Below are 17,552 nucleotides of genomic sequence, written 5' to 3'. Positions count from 1 at the left end.
GTGTTAATAAATATAGCTATGTAACATGTACAAGCCTTGAAAATAACTCAATACCCTATCTTAAGGTATCTTTAAAACTAATTCTATATATACAGTGTGTGTGTATCTTAGTTGCTTAGTCATGATGGACTCTTTGCAACCTGATGGACTGTAGCCCACCAGGCTCCTCTGTCCTTGGGATTCTCCCGGCAGGAGTACTCGAGTAAGGTTGCCCTTTCCTTCTCCAGCGCATCTTCCCCAACCAGGCATCAAACCCAGGTCTCCTGCATTGCTGATGGAGTCCTTACTGATGGAGCCACCAGGTACTCTCCTATGTATGCAGAACACCAAATAAAAAGTTTATATTACTAAGACGCATATGCGTATGGTTGTGGAAAATCAGGTAGGTAAATGTGGAAGATATCTACTTTCGTTTCATCTTTAGCAAACATTTGGAGAAGGCAATGGTACCCCACTCCAGTACTCTTGCCTGGAAAATCCCATGGATGGAGGAGTCTGGTAGGCTGCAGTCCATGGGGTCGCTAAGAGTTGGACTTGACTGAGCGACTTCACTTTCACTTTTCACTTTCACGCATTGGAGAAGGAAATGGCAACCCATTCCAGTGTTCTTGCCTGGAGAATCCCAGGGACGGGGGAGCCAGGTGGGCTGCCGTCTATGGGGTCGCACAGAGTCGACACAACTGAAGTGACTTAGCAGTAGCAAACATTTCTTACAATCGACTCTAAATGTCTAGTAAGTTTAGATCAGTTTATATTCTCTAGCAGTATTTGAGAGTGCCCTTCACTTGATCATCGTTATTTGTTTTTAAGATGAAACACTGTTTGTTAGTATATTAGGATTCTTTTTATTGCAAGTGATGAAACACAGCTCAAACTTGTTTCAGAGGCTGGATGGGGAGACTGTTACTAACTCACACAATTTGGCTTTGGTTTAAGGGACAGCTAGACCCAGTATCTTAAGTGATGTCTTTAAAATGTAATCTCAGGCTTTCTCTTGATTTTTACTTGGTTTATATTTTGCTTGATTTGCATGTTGCCTCCTTCTGCCACCGACAGTCTATTAATATGGTATGAAATATGGCCACTAAGCATTCCCATGCTTGCCGCCATACAGTTTGTGATGATAAAAGGAAAAAGAAGAAAAACTCACTCTGTCCTCTAGCATCTACATATCAGTCCCCTGAATGAATGCCAGTTTGCCCTGCTTGGACCATTATTTTTAACTATGTCAATGGAGTTCTCTGATTACATGAGTCAAATATCATTTTGTATATTATTTGATTGCCTTGATGTAGATTAGTAATTATCTCTTTATAAAGGACTCTTGATCAGTGCTGGTATCCTAATGAATGGGCTGTAGGTTTTTGTTATAAAGTGCCTGAATTCATATGGTATAGAGTCTTCTTTCAAGCCTGGTCAGTCTACAATTGTTCTTGCCATGTGCCTTTGGGGAAGCTTAAAATCTCTTCTCTGGACTAGGGTTTTCATTTCATTTCTTTAAGAGAAATGTCATAATGACTGACTACTGGCTAAGAGCTTTGGCTCTAGAGGCTGGCTGCTTGCTTTGCTCCTTCAGTTGTGTGATCTCGCACAAGTTGCGTTACCTGTCTAGGTCTCACTTTGTTCATATGTAAATTAGGATGAATAATTGCCTTATAGGATTGTTGTGAGGGCAAATAAAATATTAACCCATGTGGAGCACTCATAACAGTTCTGGGCATAAAGTAAGGGCTTAATAAACTGGAAACCATAATTGGTTTCGTACAGTTATTATATTTATTAAGTTGTTTTCAGAAGAGTTCCAGTTCCTTGAAATCTCATGATATTATTTAGAATCCGTCACATTCTGACAAAGGCTGATGTCCTTTTGAGCTAAACCATCAGTGAACTTATAATAGTGGTAAGAATAGTTAGTGCTGCTTTTCCTCTACATTGATATTTTTCTATGAACGTTTGGCCTTTGAAAATTACATGGACATACTTTTTTTGTACAGACATTCTAGAATAATCTTTTTCTACAGTGGTAATAGTAAAGGAAGAAAAATACTCTGAAGTTTATTTATTTGGTTGTTAGAGGATGAAAAATTAAGAAAGCCTCCTTTTCCATGCATTTTGGGGGTCAAAATTTCGTTAAAGGTCTATTTATTCTGTTTGCAGAGAAGAGTTGGAAATTGCCTACCTTTGCAGTAACATAGCTAAAATGTTTAAATGAGTTATGTTTCAAATCAGTAGAGCCTTCCTTAGGGGTGGAGGAAGGGATATTTTCTTGGATAATAAGTTGATTTATTTCAATGGCTCAAAAAATTTTTTCAGCCCTAGACCACTACTGTTAACACCTAAGCACCATGGCTTGTAACAGATTATTGCACATTCATTTATTCAGCAGATATTTGTGCATCTTATTTGTTAAGCAGAGCAGTGAATTGTTGGTGGCTCAGGCCATAGTTAAATATTTGGTTTTTGGTATTAATTGATTCATTTATTATGTGTTCCATCTTTTATTTTTTAGTACAGTGTGATTTTAGGTTTGAGATTCTTGCAAAATAATTGACTTTAGGATTTAAGTATTATTAGTTTAATATAAACCATCACAGCAATATCCTCTATAATTGTGTTTACAAATTTGCCAATCTACTCTGAGAATTTTGTTTTTCAGTTGCTCAGTCATGTCTGACTTTTTGCGACCCTATAGATTGCAGCACGCCAGGCTTCCCTGTCCTTCACTATCTCGCTGAGTTTGCTCAAACTCATGTCCATAAGTCAGTGATGCCATCCAACCATCTCATCCTCTGTTGCCCCCTTCTCCTCTTGCCCTCAATCTTTCCCAGCATCAGGGTCTTTTCCAGTGAGTCAGCTCTTTGCATCAGGTGGCCAAAGTATTAAAGCTTCAGCTTCAGCATCAGTCCTTCCAATGATTATTCAGGATTGACTTCCTTTAGATTGGTTTGATCTCCTTGTAGTCCAAGGGACTCTCAAGGGTCTTCTCTATCACCACAGTTCAAAAGTATCAGTTCTTCAGGGTTCAGCTTTCTTTATGGTTCAAGTCTCACATCCATACATGACTACTGGAAAAATCCATAGCTTCGACTAGACGGACCTTTGTTGGCAAAGTAATTTCTTTGCTTTTGAATACGCTGTCTAGATTTGTCATAGCTTTTATTCCAAGGAACAAGTGTCTTTTAATTTCGTGGCTGCAGTCATTGTCCACAGTGATTTTGGAGCTGAAGAATTTTCTTAGAGACACAAAAAGCACATTTTTGTAGCTTTAAATGTTAGAAAGTTCTTTATTCCAATATTTCTCAATCCCAACTAATGTTTAGATCTCTTTTCGAGCAAAGTAATACTTGTAAACCTTTGAGATGTGCCTGCTGCTGCTGCTAAGTCGCTTCAGTCGTGTCCGACTCTGTGCGACCCCATAAACGGAAGCCCACCGGGCTCCCCTGTCCCTGGGATTCTCCAGGCAAGAACACTGGAGTGGGTTGCCATTTCCTGCTCCAATGCATGTGACCTCAACATGATTATACCAGATTTAAAAATGTAACCCTGTTCCTTTTAGTGATTGTTTGGTACCAATTTGATCATAAACATATGCAACCTCAAACACAGGAGGTTTGTAGCAAGAATAGAGACCTTATAGAGATCGTCTAGATGATCCAGAACATGCTTTTTTTCCCCTTTTTTCTTACATCGCCACCAAAATAAGAATAAAAATTTGAAATTCTCAAGAGTTTACCTTCAGCACTACTTTCACTCTATTGAGCAAAGCCTGCCATGTTAACTCCCGCTTATTACTCTCTGAAATTGCATAAATTGCATAATTGCATAAATTTGCCTTCTGTATGACATCCTTTTCAAATATCTGAAGGTACTTGTGTCTCTTTCTTCTATTCCTAAGTAAAAACATCCTTAAATTTCATTATATTTTAATTAAAAAATTCTTTGTTAAGCTTCTGGTTTGTGGAAAGGCATAGGCCATATTAAATACAGGGGCATTATTCCTAGGTGGAATCTGAGAGCTGTTGCTTAGTAAAAGTGTTATTTATCCTCTTTTTATAGACAAGCAGGATCAGAGGGTTAGTTGAAATTTTATTTTGTAACATTGGATAGGATGGGTTAGTGTAGGTGGAGAATCAAGCCATGGCTTCAGAAGAGCTTCTCTTTTGTCATTATTTTCAGAAACGTCACCATGGTCAGGGTTTAGGAAAAATCTTCAGGATATGATTTCTGTGTATATACCTTTATTCTGATACATGTGTTTTCCTCCTACATGAGAAAAAAACTTGATTGTTATAACTTATGTATCTTGTTATATTTTAAGCAAATAATTAGAGAAACTTCTTTCTGGGACTTTCCTGGTGGTCCAGTGATTAAGAAGACTTCACTTGCCAATGCAGGCCTTGCAAGTTTGATCCCTGGTTAGAGAGTAAAGATCCCACATGCCTCAGGGCTGAAAAACTAAAATATAAAATGGAAGCAATATTGTGACAAATTCAACAAAGTCTTTAAAAATGCCCTATGTCAAAAACTTTTTTAAAAAAAATGACACACTTTTCTGAATATACACATGCGTAAAGTGTAATGTCACTGACCTTGATTACCAGTCTCAGTTCTGTTACTATCAGAAAGCATATGATAAGGGAAATGGAAAGGGATTGACAAGGTGAGAAGGGAGGTAATGCAAAGGGAGAAAGGTGGTAGAGTAGGTGATATGATTTTGGGAAGCCTTAAATCACAGCTGTTTCGGAGAGTGAGTCTCAATGCTTTGATGTTTGTAACATTCATAAAGAGTTTTAAGAACTGACTTATAAAAAATTATTTCAGAGAACTGAAAAAATATTGCACCATTGTCACATTTTTCATTTAGTCATCTTTACTCCGTGGTAAAGAATCCATCTGCCAATGCAGGAGATGCAGGAGACAGGGGTTCCATATCTGGATCAGAAAGATCTCCTGGAGGAGGAAATGGCAATCCGCCCCAGTATTCTTGCCTGAAAAATCCCACGGATAGAGGAGCCTGGCAGGCTACTGTCCATGGGGTCGCAAAGAGTTGGACACTACTTGAGCATGCATGCAAAGCCTAATTATGCTCTGATCTTTTTGAGGAAAAGTTACTGGTTTTACTGTGCACACACTTTATTACTGACTTATTGAGTTGTACCGCTAGCTTCTTAATCCCAGCAGTTGTATCTTGTTCTCCCAGCAATTTTACTGCTCACTCAGTTCAGTGTTCTGCCTGACAAATATAGCTGTGGTATGTGTATGTACGTGCATACTCAGTCACTCAGTGATGTCCGACTCTTCGCTACCTCATGGACTATAGCCTGCCAGGCTCCTCTGTTCATGAAATTTTCTAGGCAAGAATAGTGGTGTAGGTTGCCATTTCCTACTCCAGGAGAATTTTCCTGACCCAGGTATCAAACCCAGGTCTCTTGTGTCTCCTGCATTGACAGTTGGATTCTTTACCACTGAGCCACCTAGATAGCTAGTGATGTATATATGTAGTTATAGCTAAAAATAAGTTTTTTCAGTTTTCAAATTTGCTGGCTAGCCTGTTAAATTTTTGCTATGCTGCTGCTGCTAAGTCACTTCAGTCGTGTCCGACTCTGTGTGACCCCATAGACGGCAGCCCACCAGGCTCCTCGGTCCATGGGATTTTCCAGGCAAGAGTACTGGAGTGGGTTGCCATTGCCTTCTCCAAAATTTCTGCTATAAGACCTGCTAATAGTTCTCAAAGTGCTATAGCTTAAGAATCACCTGGGTGTTTAATTAATAGGATTCTCAGGTGCTCACCTCCAAAGATTCTGACTTGGTAAATTGAGGATGAGACTCAAAATATGTAAACTTTATAAGTACCCAGAGATGAAACACAAACCTTGAACATCTAGGAATGCTCATCAGAATCACCGGGAAGATTGTATTTTTATTATTATTTTTTAATGGACTTCATCTATTTTTTTCTTCTAGTTTTATTGAGATATAATTCACACACAGAACTGAATAAGTTTAAGGTGGGCAGCATAATAATTTGACTTATATACATCATGTAATGATTACCATAATAAGTTTAGCAAACATCCATCATTTTACATAGATACAAAATTTTTAAAAAATTTTTTTCTTGTGATGAGAACTCAGAATTTACTCTCAGCAATTTTCATATGTAACATATAGCAGTGCCAATTTATTAATCATGTTGTACACAGAAAATTGTAGTTTAAACCAACATGCCAAGCCTACGATTTGAATTTCCAGGGTTGGGATCTAGGCACAAATATCTGGGGAGAAAAGTTCTATTGGCAATTGTGATGCATACCACAGGTCAACCATTGATTAGTCTAAGTCCATACTGTATTTTATAGTGACGTTCTAAATATGTGGCAGTGTTAATGTCTTACAGTCCAGATATGTTGTCTGTGTTTGTAAAGAGTTTGGGCAGATTTTTAAAAGAGAAGGTATTTAGTAAACAATTTTGAGTGTTGAAAAACAATATTTTACTTCTCTGGGCATTTTTGAAGGACACAACAAAGTATTTTCCTAGAGCAGAGGGGCTCAAGGTATTCTTCAGACCAACATCTTTGCTATTACCTGATAATTTATTAGCATTACAGATCTTTAGACCGATCCAGTCTTTTAAATTGGAAACTCTGATTGTGAGGGCAGCTAAAGTTTGAGAACCTCCATCTTAGAGTAATAGCTTCACATTTTTTGGTTTAATTTATCTAGTACTTTATATATTGTACAGGATCAGAGATTTTTTTTTTTTTTTGAGAGTCTCAAGACTGATTCTAAACCAAGAGAGAGATGATTTTTAAATCATTAGTTAAGAGAAACAAAAGCGCATTCTTTTTCAAAACAGAACTTCAACACATACACACACAATCATGTAAACAGATGTAAATCTATTAGCAAATTAAGAAATTTAATTAGTGCATAAATAGGATATTTACATATTAAAGCTATCTCAGATGTGATACAGATTTCATTTTCAGAATGTACCCTCTAATTTCAAACTGATTCAGTTTTTTCTTTTTATTTCACTGGAACATTAGAAAATAGTGTTAAAACTAAGCACGTTGTGAGATTATTTGAAGGTGAATAATCTTTCTCTAATTGTGGACATAAGTTGGACATATTAAGTTGAAAATGGCAACCTGCTCCAGTATTCTTACCTGGGAAATCCCATGCATAGAGGAGCCTGGTGGGTGACAGTCCATGGGGGGTCGCAAAGAGTTGGACATAACTTAGTGACTAAACAGCAACAACTAAGTAAGATAATGATCATCTAAACCAACAAAATTTTAAGCTGCTTTCAAAAATAATACAATTGTATGTATTCTTGATGTTTTTTGTTAGAAACAAACCATTTCACCTGTTTTTTGAAATTTCAAATTAATTACAAAGTTTAATTTTCAGAATCTGAAAATTGATCAGAATGAGAAACTGAAAATATTGAATTATATTGTTTACTCAGTTTTACTTTCCATTCCCTGGAAAAAGTATGGTTGTACTTGCTTTATTCCAAGATGAAGAAAAAAAAAATTAACTTGTTTTCAGTTAGTCTTTTTGGGAAACAACTTTAAAAGTTACATGACTACTTTCAGATTTTTCAGTGCAGGTGCATTGGTAGTGTTAAGTGTTAATTCAATGGGAATTTTTCTTAAAATAATCTGATTCTCCCATCTTGAAACTGCTAATTTTTACTGTTTGTAAACTTTGCTACACTTTGTATCATTGTATTTTTCTGGTTTTATCTGTGCATTTGTAAGTTATAAATTTATTTATATGCATACATATGTGTTACAACAAATTTTGTTGTAAAGCCTGTTTTTTTTTTTTGCATACTGCTCTATTGTAACATATCTTTGTGACCCCATAGACTGCAGCCCGCCAGGCTCATCTGTCCATGGAATTCTCCAGGCAAGAACGCTGGAGTGGGTAGCCATTTCCTCCTCCAGGGATAATAAGAATACTTTTAATAATAAATACAAAATACTTGTTTGAGGGTAACCCTCACTTGGGGGAGGCAGGGAATGAGGTTAGAAATCAACTTAATGAAAACTTTCATGTATTATAATAATTACAAGACTCTCTTGGGAAAGATTATATAGAAAACAAAGTGAATCAGCTATCATGTTTCCAGATGGACTAGGAGGACATAAAATAAATGTGATAAAGGTGTTGATTTAATTGGTTAACAACATTAACTATACCTCATGCGTTTTCCTGACATAGATTGCAGTGATAAGGGAAGTAATCTTAAACTTCGAGCTTCTTTTTAGCAAGTTGGTATTCTAGTTTCTCAGCTCTCTGCCTGTGCTCTAAATCTCTCCTCTGTTGAGATCACTTACTCTTCCTTGGTGATGCTATTGTTGCTATTCACTGTTAATACTGCTTAGTGAATTTTTTTTTTTATAGCTTTCCCCCCCATTCTAAGTTATGTGTGGTATGCTTACTTATATTTGAAAGTGCATATCTGGATAATCACAGTAAATCCCAATAGCATGCCTTGTTCATAGTGCTGACATTGTTATGCTGTTTAATTATGATTGTAATCTATAGGATCATAGGAGTGCTGGTAAAGCACAAATTCAGTGCTGAAGTCAAATCAAATAGCAGATTTGGGCCAAGTACTAAAGCCACTTGTGCACGTTTCCTACTAAGAACACAAATGAATGAGGCAGTTTCCTTCCTGCAAGAAGCTTTAAGGGACTGTAGAGGGACATAATTATGGCAGAATAACCAGAGTGGTCAGATCTAGGGGAGACGAGCAGTTTTAAAAGACAGCATGCAGAGACAAAATGATGATGGAATTGAATTTTGAAAGTTTCTCACATAAATTTACCAAGTGACATATTGAGAAGGATACCTCAGCAGAGAGAGTAGGGTAGTGAGCCAGAAATGAATAAGCCATTATGCTTTTGAGTAACTACACTGTGGCTGAAGAAATGTGGGAAATGATGAGGATGAAGAGATGGGCAGGAAACTAGCTAAAGGAAGGTTTTACCTGAATAATTAGACTTTGTGAAGTGTACATTTGATGGGGTTTTAAGGACATAATATCAGAGCTCTTATTTTGAAAGTATCATTGAGGTAATTTGAGGGCAACATTAAATGAATGTGACAGTGAAGATTAGTTCAGTCAATGATTCCTAAATTTCACTGTGTATAATACACATTTTGGGAGTTTAAAAAAAACCAGATTTGGGGAATCTACTTCACATCTACTGAATCAGATTTACAAAGATCGAACCCGGAAGTTTGAAATGTTGACTTTCCCAGGTAATTACAATGCACCTTGACTGGCATTTGCGAATATTGCATTAAGTAACTACTTTAGTAGACTAAGTTCCATGAGTTCTGTTCTGCTTATCACTATATTCCGAGTACCTACACAGTGCATAGTACTTGATAAATATTCAGTAAATATGTATTGAATTAATAGTTCTTGAATGAAGTTTATTCTGAGGTTCAGGAAGGCCACTTCCCATCTAGTGTTTTGGTTCTCTAAAATATTATGATAATTAAATACATATAATGAAAGCATTGTATGTATGTGAAAGCAGTACACAGTGCCTAGCACATAGTAAGTGCCCAATAAGTGTTTTGGGGAGGGGGGGCAGGAATTCTCTACATCTTTTTTCTCCTGGTACTTTGTGTAAATAAGGTATCTTGGGAATTGACTTATGCCTGGCCAGATCTCCTGAAGTATGTATGCAGATTGGTTTCACTATGGGGAGCTGGATGTTATGCAAATAAAACACCAACAATAGTGAGCTAAGATATTCAAATTAAGTACAGAGATACTCCTTTGTACAAATTAAAAATAAAGTCTAGTGAGAGTATATGAGGTAGACTGGATTACTGATTCTCTCCCCTTAGTGGCTGGTAGTACCAATTAAAAGTTGCTTTGCTTTAAGAGGTAGTTGGTGGGGCAGAAAGAAGCCTTGCCTTTCAATTAGAAGTTTGGATTTACAAGCAGACTCCAGAAAAGAGTTCCTCTGAATAGTTGAGGATCAGGTTCTAAATTCCAAAGCCAACCCGTGTACCTCCCCTTTATGTCTTTGGAGATGTGAAGGAAACCAATTTTGAACTTTATAATAATGGTCTAGACTTATAAGTACTTATCTTGGTAATTAAAATAAGTTTCTGAGAGGCAGCATAGTCTAGTGTTATTTAATACCATGGTTTCTAGAGTCAGACTGCTTATTTGAATACAGGCTTACCATTTATTAACTACGTAAACTTGGGTAAACTGTTCACGTTCCATTATCTGTAATACGGTGATGATATAATAATTTAAATAAGTTAATACTTGAAAAATGTTTAGAATACCAATGTGTACATAGTATGTACCATGTATAGATGTTTAGACTCAAAGCTGCAGGCCAAAATGCCAACTAAAGAATGAAAATTTCCTTGGAATTTCCCCTGACCTGAGGAGACATCAAGAAGTACCAGGCAGTGAAAACAGTGAGATACACAAATTTTACCTAACAGCTTGGCAAAAATTAAAATGATAAAAAAGATCCATAATATTGATATATTACTGCAGAAAGCATGTGCAAATAAATACACACATTCGTGGGTTGGCAGAGACAAAAAATGGAAACAACGTTTTGGAAAGGATAAGTTAAATGCCACATCCTTCAGATCATGGAATTTCACTTAGAATGTCTGTCTTATATAAATACTTACACAAGAAGTGCAAAACTTTAAAGCAGCAAGTAATAGAGTTGATTTTTAAGAAATTTATACGTTAACTTTATTAGAAATGTCTGATCATCTGTAAACATTTTGAATGATTATGATCTAACTTCAGTTCTTAAAGTCATTTACAATTAGGAATGCCAACAGGCCTTTCTTGCACAATTAGTAGACAGTGCAGATGAATTAACATATATACAATTATTTTATATTCTTACTAATCTGAAGAATAATAGGCATTCTCTGTAAAATGGCTACTGCTTATTCATGAACTCTGTACACAAGAAACTGAATAAGACAGCAGCTGTAAATGTATTTCCTATACAAAATCATATGAAGATATAACTGTTAGCTTTTTGTCCAGTACAGTATGTTAAATAATAATGAAATAATAAGTATGTGAAAGCTAGAGTATCACAAAGATTGAGCTATATTGCTAGTTTACTCAAACATTGATTCTAAAATGGTCATGGAAATGGGTAAGCAAACTATTCAAAAGACAGAATTTTTACTGTACTCTTGACTGATTTCTAGCATGACTATCAGATTATGAATGGCACCTTATACAGACATATTAGTGGCAGAACTTTATTTGATCTGTACTTAATAAAAACAACATAGATGGAATTGATAATTTAGAGAAAAATGGTGCCCATATTTGCATGCTAAAAATCTGCCTGTTCTGGTCTACAATAGTTTTATTGTGCCATCTAAAAATAAGTAAGTAAATAGAACAGGATTCTCCTTTGTGGAACCTAGACTCCTTCTTGGTCAATAATATTATAATTGTGTGGGGTATGACCTGATAAAAAGAGCCTTCCTGTGAGTAGACAAGAAATGGGGCAGTTCAGATGCTGAAACTTTATTAAGAGTTTTGGAAGTTTTAGCTTTAACCTGAGAAATGTTTTAAGAGCTCCTATAGTCACATGTGAAAAACACCAGATAAATTTCTTCATTAAATCTTTATTACAGGTCTCCTGATTGCTTTATGTCTAGATTGATTATGAATAGAAGATATACTGATTTTCATCACCTTCTTCATCTAATTTAGGTTTGTCAACTCTTGAGGTATCATATTACTTCTTTGATAAGGCTTACTGTTTTTTTTCCCCAAAAAATTTGGCTAATGCTCAAATTCCTGTTCTCACAGTCTTCACTAGCTTATATGTTGTCTTTTAAATGTTTTTTCCAAACTGTCATTTGTAATGGATTTGTCTTATAAACTTAGTTGCCATATCTTGGACAATCATTATCTTCAAAGTTCTGAACAATACAAATATTTCTAAAGGTATGGAGATAATGCATCATGATGGTTAGCTTGATCAAATGCCCTTTAAAAGCATATAATACATAATATAAGGATTTGTTTTTCACCAAGTATTTCAGTTGGGTAGTAATTTGTTGGTAGCTTAGATTTGGTTGAGTAATTAAATGAAAGGGGGCTTAGTAAATCTGATGGAAGTTTCTGGTAAAATTCTGATTACCTGGACTAATTATGGCATTTGAACCAATATCCATGTTTATCATAAGATCATTGATTATCAGTCTTTTTTTGTTGTTGTTGATTTTACTTGAACCAGATAGGAATCTGTTTCCCATTGCCATTGCTGCCTCTTACCTGCCAATCCAAAAGGGAAAAGAAGTGAGAGAAACAGTGTCTGAGATGTTAAACTTTTATTATTGTACATTTAAAACATTTACTTAAAGTCAATGAGAACAATGAATGCAAATTAAAAAATGAAGTTTTAGACTGAGGACATTGTCAGATTTTCACGTTAGCCTTAGCATGTAATATATTTTTGTGTTTTTTTAAAAAAATTCTACAGCATTGAGATAATCCTGATTCACAAATACCAAGTTATAAGTAGTAATATTTTTAAATAGCTCACCTTAAATCTCAAAATACTCAAGTTAAATTAATCTAGATGCTTGAATTGAACTTTTTCTATCAAAGTTCACTTAATAATAGTAGCAAATATTCACATTCCTTAAGAAAGTATAAAAAGTCAGATGAGCACACAAAACTTGAGCAAGTGCTAAAACTGTATCACCACCGTTGTCACAATGCAGCTGCTAGAATTTCACTTTTTATTATACAGCTTAACAGGAGCATGCTCTGAGAACGAGAACCTTGCTTTTTTTGGGGAATATTACTTCTGTGATTGAATCTTTGTAGCTTTGCAGATCGCTGGAGGGAGAAGAGATTTACGTGGAAGCAATTATGTACTTAGTTCGTAGAATATAAGGAAGATTAACTGAAATAATGCTGGCAAGATCCTTAACATACTGCTCAGTGCTTAGTAAATGGTAATGGTTATTTTCAACATTTAATAAATAATTGACTTAATTGGATTAGGTTGAGGGTCATAGGAGACCAGCTGACTATTTGAGGTAGAAGCCACATTCTGCATTCAGAAGATAAAGCCTTGTGGAAGAGCAGACACGTAAATAAGAAAACACCTGCATTCAAATCCTGTCTGCTACAGCATGGCTATTTTTAACCTAATGAATCCCAGATTCCTAGTATATAAAATAGGGATAATATTTAATCTATTTATAGATTGTTTTGAGAGAAGTAGTACAGGTAATATTTGACATGTAGTAGGTTTTAATAAACAATAGCTACTAAAGAAGCAGCTAAGGCCAGAACCAGGTTAGCCTTGTCTACCTTCAGCTGGTAGATAATGCTACATAGTGATACAAAGAAAGATGGTTCTGCTTGGATGACTTATGAAAATCTTTCTAACTGGTTTTATTCTTGGAAGAGTTGCCTAAAGATACATAATTATATTGACACCCTCAGTAATTTTCTTTGGTTTCCCAAGTGGCTCAGTGGTAAAGAATCCACCTGCCAATGCAGGAGACTCAAGTTTGATTCCTGGGTTGGAAAGACCCCGTGGAGAAGGAAATGGCAACTCACTCCAATATTCTTGCCTGGAAGAATCCCATGGTTAGAGGAGCCTGCTGGGCTCCAGTCCATGGGGTCACAAAGAGTCGGACACAACTGAGCACACGTGCACGCATCTTCACCAGTAATCCTTCTTAGCCTGTTCTCTTAAATTTTTAGTATCGTGCCACATCTTTTTTTTTTTCCATACCCCTGCATTTATTTGGTACCTTTTGTGTCAGTAAAGATAAGGAACTGCTAAGGGAGTAAGCAACCTGAAAACAGTAGCTGATTATAGATGTTAATGTAAATTCCTATAGCTTAGAGTCTGGATTGCTTGCATGGTAGGGGAGAGGGTAAGAAAGCCCAAAGTAAGACTACTTGTGAATGGCTGTGAAACTACAGCCTTAGATATACTGGCTACTTGTAAGGTTTTGGCCAAATCAAAAACATCCTCTCCAATTTGATGTGCCAGGGAGGAAACACTTGGTTTGGAGAGATAAAAAGCTTTATCTTGGACTTCTTGTGAGAGTTCCTTTTGTCTACAGTAATCCAAAAAATTGTATAGCTGTCTTGTAAAAATACATTTATGTAGTAGGATAAACCTCTATACAATTACATGGCATCTTCTAATCTTTTCATCATAAACAGAAAAATGTAAAATGAATTTTATTCAAGCAAAGGCAAACTGACGTTTAAATTTCTGTCTTTTTTTCCTCTCCTCTTTTGTTAAATAGGATAAGTTCTGAACGTCGAAAAGAGAAGTCTAGAGATGCAGCCAGATCTCGTCGAAGTAAAGAGTCTGAAGTTTTTTATGAGCTTGCTCATCAGTTGCCGCTCCCCCATAATGTAAGCTCGCATCTTGATAAGGCTTCTGTTATGAGACTCACCATCAGCTATTTGCGTGTGAGGAAACTTCTGGATGCTGGTGAGTTGTTTTACAAGGACATGATAGGTCTAAAATTTAGAAACCAAAAGTAATTGGAAATTACTTTTAGAAGGTGGTCATACTCTCACTTCTTTAACATGATATCCTTTTTATTACCTGCTTTTAAAGCTTCAGTCAGGAATGGTAAGATATTGGCCTCTCTCCGCCTCTTTTACTCTTGCCATACTTACCTACCTACTTACATTTATCTTACTTTAGTGACATGACCCTTCTCTTTTCAGTGGTTTGCCTTGCTTCATTACTTTAAATAATCATTAAAAGCAGCTGGCAAATATAAATTTAGTCTCTGTTCTCTGGCTTTGACTGTTTTGTATTAAAAGAATGACAGAAGAAAAAATTTAAATATATGGAAAAAAATATGTGCTACATGTATTAAATAAAGTATCTGGGGAAAACTTTTAAAAAACATCTGAATATTACTATTATTTAAGTATAAAACTTTACCCGTTTTTTCTTCTTGTGCCTTTTTTAGGTGATTTGGATATTGAAGATGAAATGAAGGCACAGATGAACTGCTTTTATTTGAAGGCCTTGGATGGTTTTGTTATGGTTCTCACAGATGATGGTGACATGATTTACATTTCTGACAATGTGAACAAATACATGGGATTAACTCAGGTAAAATGCCCACATATTAAGAGCTGTTCTGTATGTGCTTATGATTTTGTTATAGATCTAATTTTTAAAATGTTTTTATTTTTACAGTTTGAACTAACTGGACACAGTGTGTTTGATTTTACTCATCCTTGTGACCATGAGGAAATGAGAGAAATGCTTACACACAGAAATGGTGAGAAGAAAAGTTTTTTGTTTGATTTATTTTGACAGGTGATTTTACTTAATTGGATACTATCACTAATCTTAAAATTTTGTACTAACCTAAGGCAAAACCTCATTTCATGCTTAATAAAATGTTACTCTGTTCTTTGTTATATCCATGTTATTCTATTTTTTAGGAGTTTCATAAAAATACCTACGTTTTGAAAAAAGTCCATCTAATTCTGTAAATAATTATAGAGATATAAGACTTGATAAAATAAAGTGGAAAAATAAATAAAAATCAGGACCAAGTAAGTTAATTTAATATTAACATTAAGGCAAGGAAGTCAGTCATACAAATAATAGGATTTTACATAGTTTAGTATTAAAGTTAAGGTGCCAGTTTGGGTTCAAGCTTCTGAATGCCCAAGAAAAAAAAAGCTCACCAAATTTTAAAACATAACTGCTTATTTGACCCCTTAGATTGTTCATAATAATTGAAGACTATATAGTTCAGTTACAGAGTATTGTATTATGGATGCCCTTGCATTTTTTGTTGTTGTTGTTGAGTTGCTAAGTCGTATCCAACTCTTTGTGACCCCATGGATTGCAGCATGCCAGATTGTCTTTCACTATCTCCCTGAGTTTGCTCCAACTCATGTCCATTGAGTCAGTGATGCCATCCAACCATCTCGTTCTGTGTCGTCCCCTTCTCCTCCTGCCTTCAATACTTTGCAGCATCACAGTCTTTTCCAATGAGTATGCTCTTCACATTGGGTGGCCAAAGTATTGGAGCTTCAGCATTAGTCCTTCCAGTGAATATTCAGGGTTGATTTCCTTTAGGGTTGACTGGTTTGATCTCCTTGCTGTCCAAGAGACTCTAATGAATCTTCTCCAGCACTACAGTTCAAAAGCATCAATTCTTCGACACTCAGCTTTCTTTATGGTCCAACTCTCACATCTTTACATGACTACTGGAAAAACCATAGCTTTGACTATATGGACTTTGGTCGACAAAGTGATGTCTTTGCTTTTTAATATGCTGTCTAGGTTTGTCATAGCTTTCCTTCCAAGAAACAGGCATCTTCTAATTTCATGGCTGCAGTTATCGTCCACAGTGATTTTGCAGCCCAATGAGAGAAAGTTAGTCACTGTTTCTACCTTTTCCCCTTCTATTTGCCATGAAGTGATGGGACTGGATGCCATGATCTTAATTTTTAGAATGTTGAGTCTTTAAGCCAGCCTTTTCATTTTCCTCTTTCACCCTCATCAAGAGTCTCTTTAGTTCTTCTTCACTTTCTGCCATTAGAGTGGTATCATCTACATATCTGAGGTTGTTGATATTTCTCCCAGCAATCTTGATTCCAGTTTGTGATTCATCAAGCCTGGCATTTCACATGATGTACTCTGCATATAAGTTAAATAAAGAGGGTGACAGTATACAGCCTTGAGGTATTCCTTTCCCAATTTTGAACCAGTCAGTTCTTCCATGTAAGGTTTTAACTTGCTTCTTGACCTGCATACAGGTTTCTCAGGAGACAGGTAAGATGATCTGGTATTCCCATCTCTTTAAAAAAGACCTACTAGGACCTTTAACTTTTAGGAATGAATTGTTAAAAATAAATGTTTCAAGATTTGGGAAAAAGGTACTTTGTGCATTACAAATCTTAACAAATAAAGTCTTTTCATAAGTGTGCCTTGTTAAGCAGAGTATATGGATCATAATTTGATCTTTCTTTCATGACTCAAAGTTACCACACTGAAAATTTGTTTCTGTCTCTGCAGTTGTTCTTTGCAGCTCTCCCATTTAAGCATATGTTTGTCTGTTTCTACAGTAAACCTCATCAATTATTCTTTGTCAGTCATCTTTTATGGTTTCCGTTCTAACCACATCTCATTTCTACTAAAAGTTAACCTTTACTGGAGATTATCGGCACTAGGACACTGTTTTCTGCATTTTATATGCTTTTACTCCTTTAAAAACCTTATGAAGTTACAATTTCTGTTCTACTGAGAAAACTGAGTTACAGAGTTACTGGGTAACTTGCCAAAGATTATTTGGTTAGCACAGTGAGGGTTAACTAAGGTAGACTCGTTCAAGTCTATACTCCTTAGTACTTTAGAGCTCTTTCCATATTCACCAACTCTCAATACATTCCTACTGCCATTTCTTACCTTGGAGCCCTCTTCTGTTTTTTAATTTCATGTTGTGTATTTACTGTGAACTTGGAAAAGCAAATGCATACTTCTTAG

General features: G+C 35.8%; 1 protein-coding gene across 2 annotated transcripts in view; it reads left to right on the top strand.

Annotated features, from left to right (window-relative positions):
* The window catches only part of HIF1A (hypoxia inducible factor 1 alpha subunit), a 46,358-nt gene that overhangs the window by 7,302 nt on the left and 21,504 nt on the right, over positions 1-17,552 (top strand). The window contains exons 1-4 of one of the 2 annotated variants that reach the window (XM_018053545.1): positions 11,738-11,755; positions 14,329-14,519; positions 15,013-15,158; positions 15,246-15,330. In XM_018053545.1, the coding sequence (XP_017909034.1) occupies positions 14,471-14,519; positions 15,013-15,158; positions 15,246-15,330 (280 nt within the window). In that variant the 5' untranslated portion in view covers positions 11,738-11,755; positions 14,329-14,470. 2 annotated transcript variants of the gene reach the window in all.

This window comes from Capra hircus, chromosome 10 (genome assembly GCF_001704415.2).
Source record: "Capra hircus breed San Clemente chromosome 10, ASM170441v1, whole genome shotgun sequence".
NCBI classification, from domain to species: domain Eukaryota; kingdom Metazoa; phylum Chordata; class Mammalia; order Artiodactyla; family Bovidae; genus Capra; species Capra hircus.
This window is presented reverse-complemented; position numbering and strand designations above follow the sequence as displayed.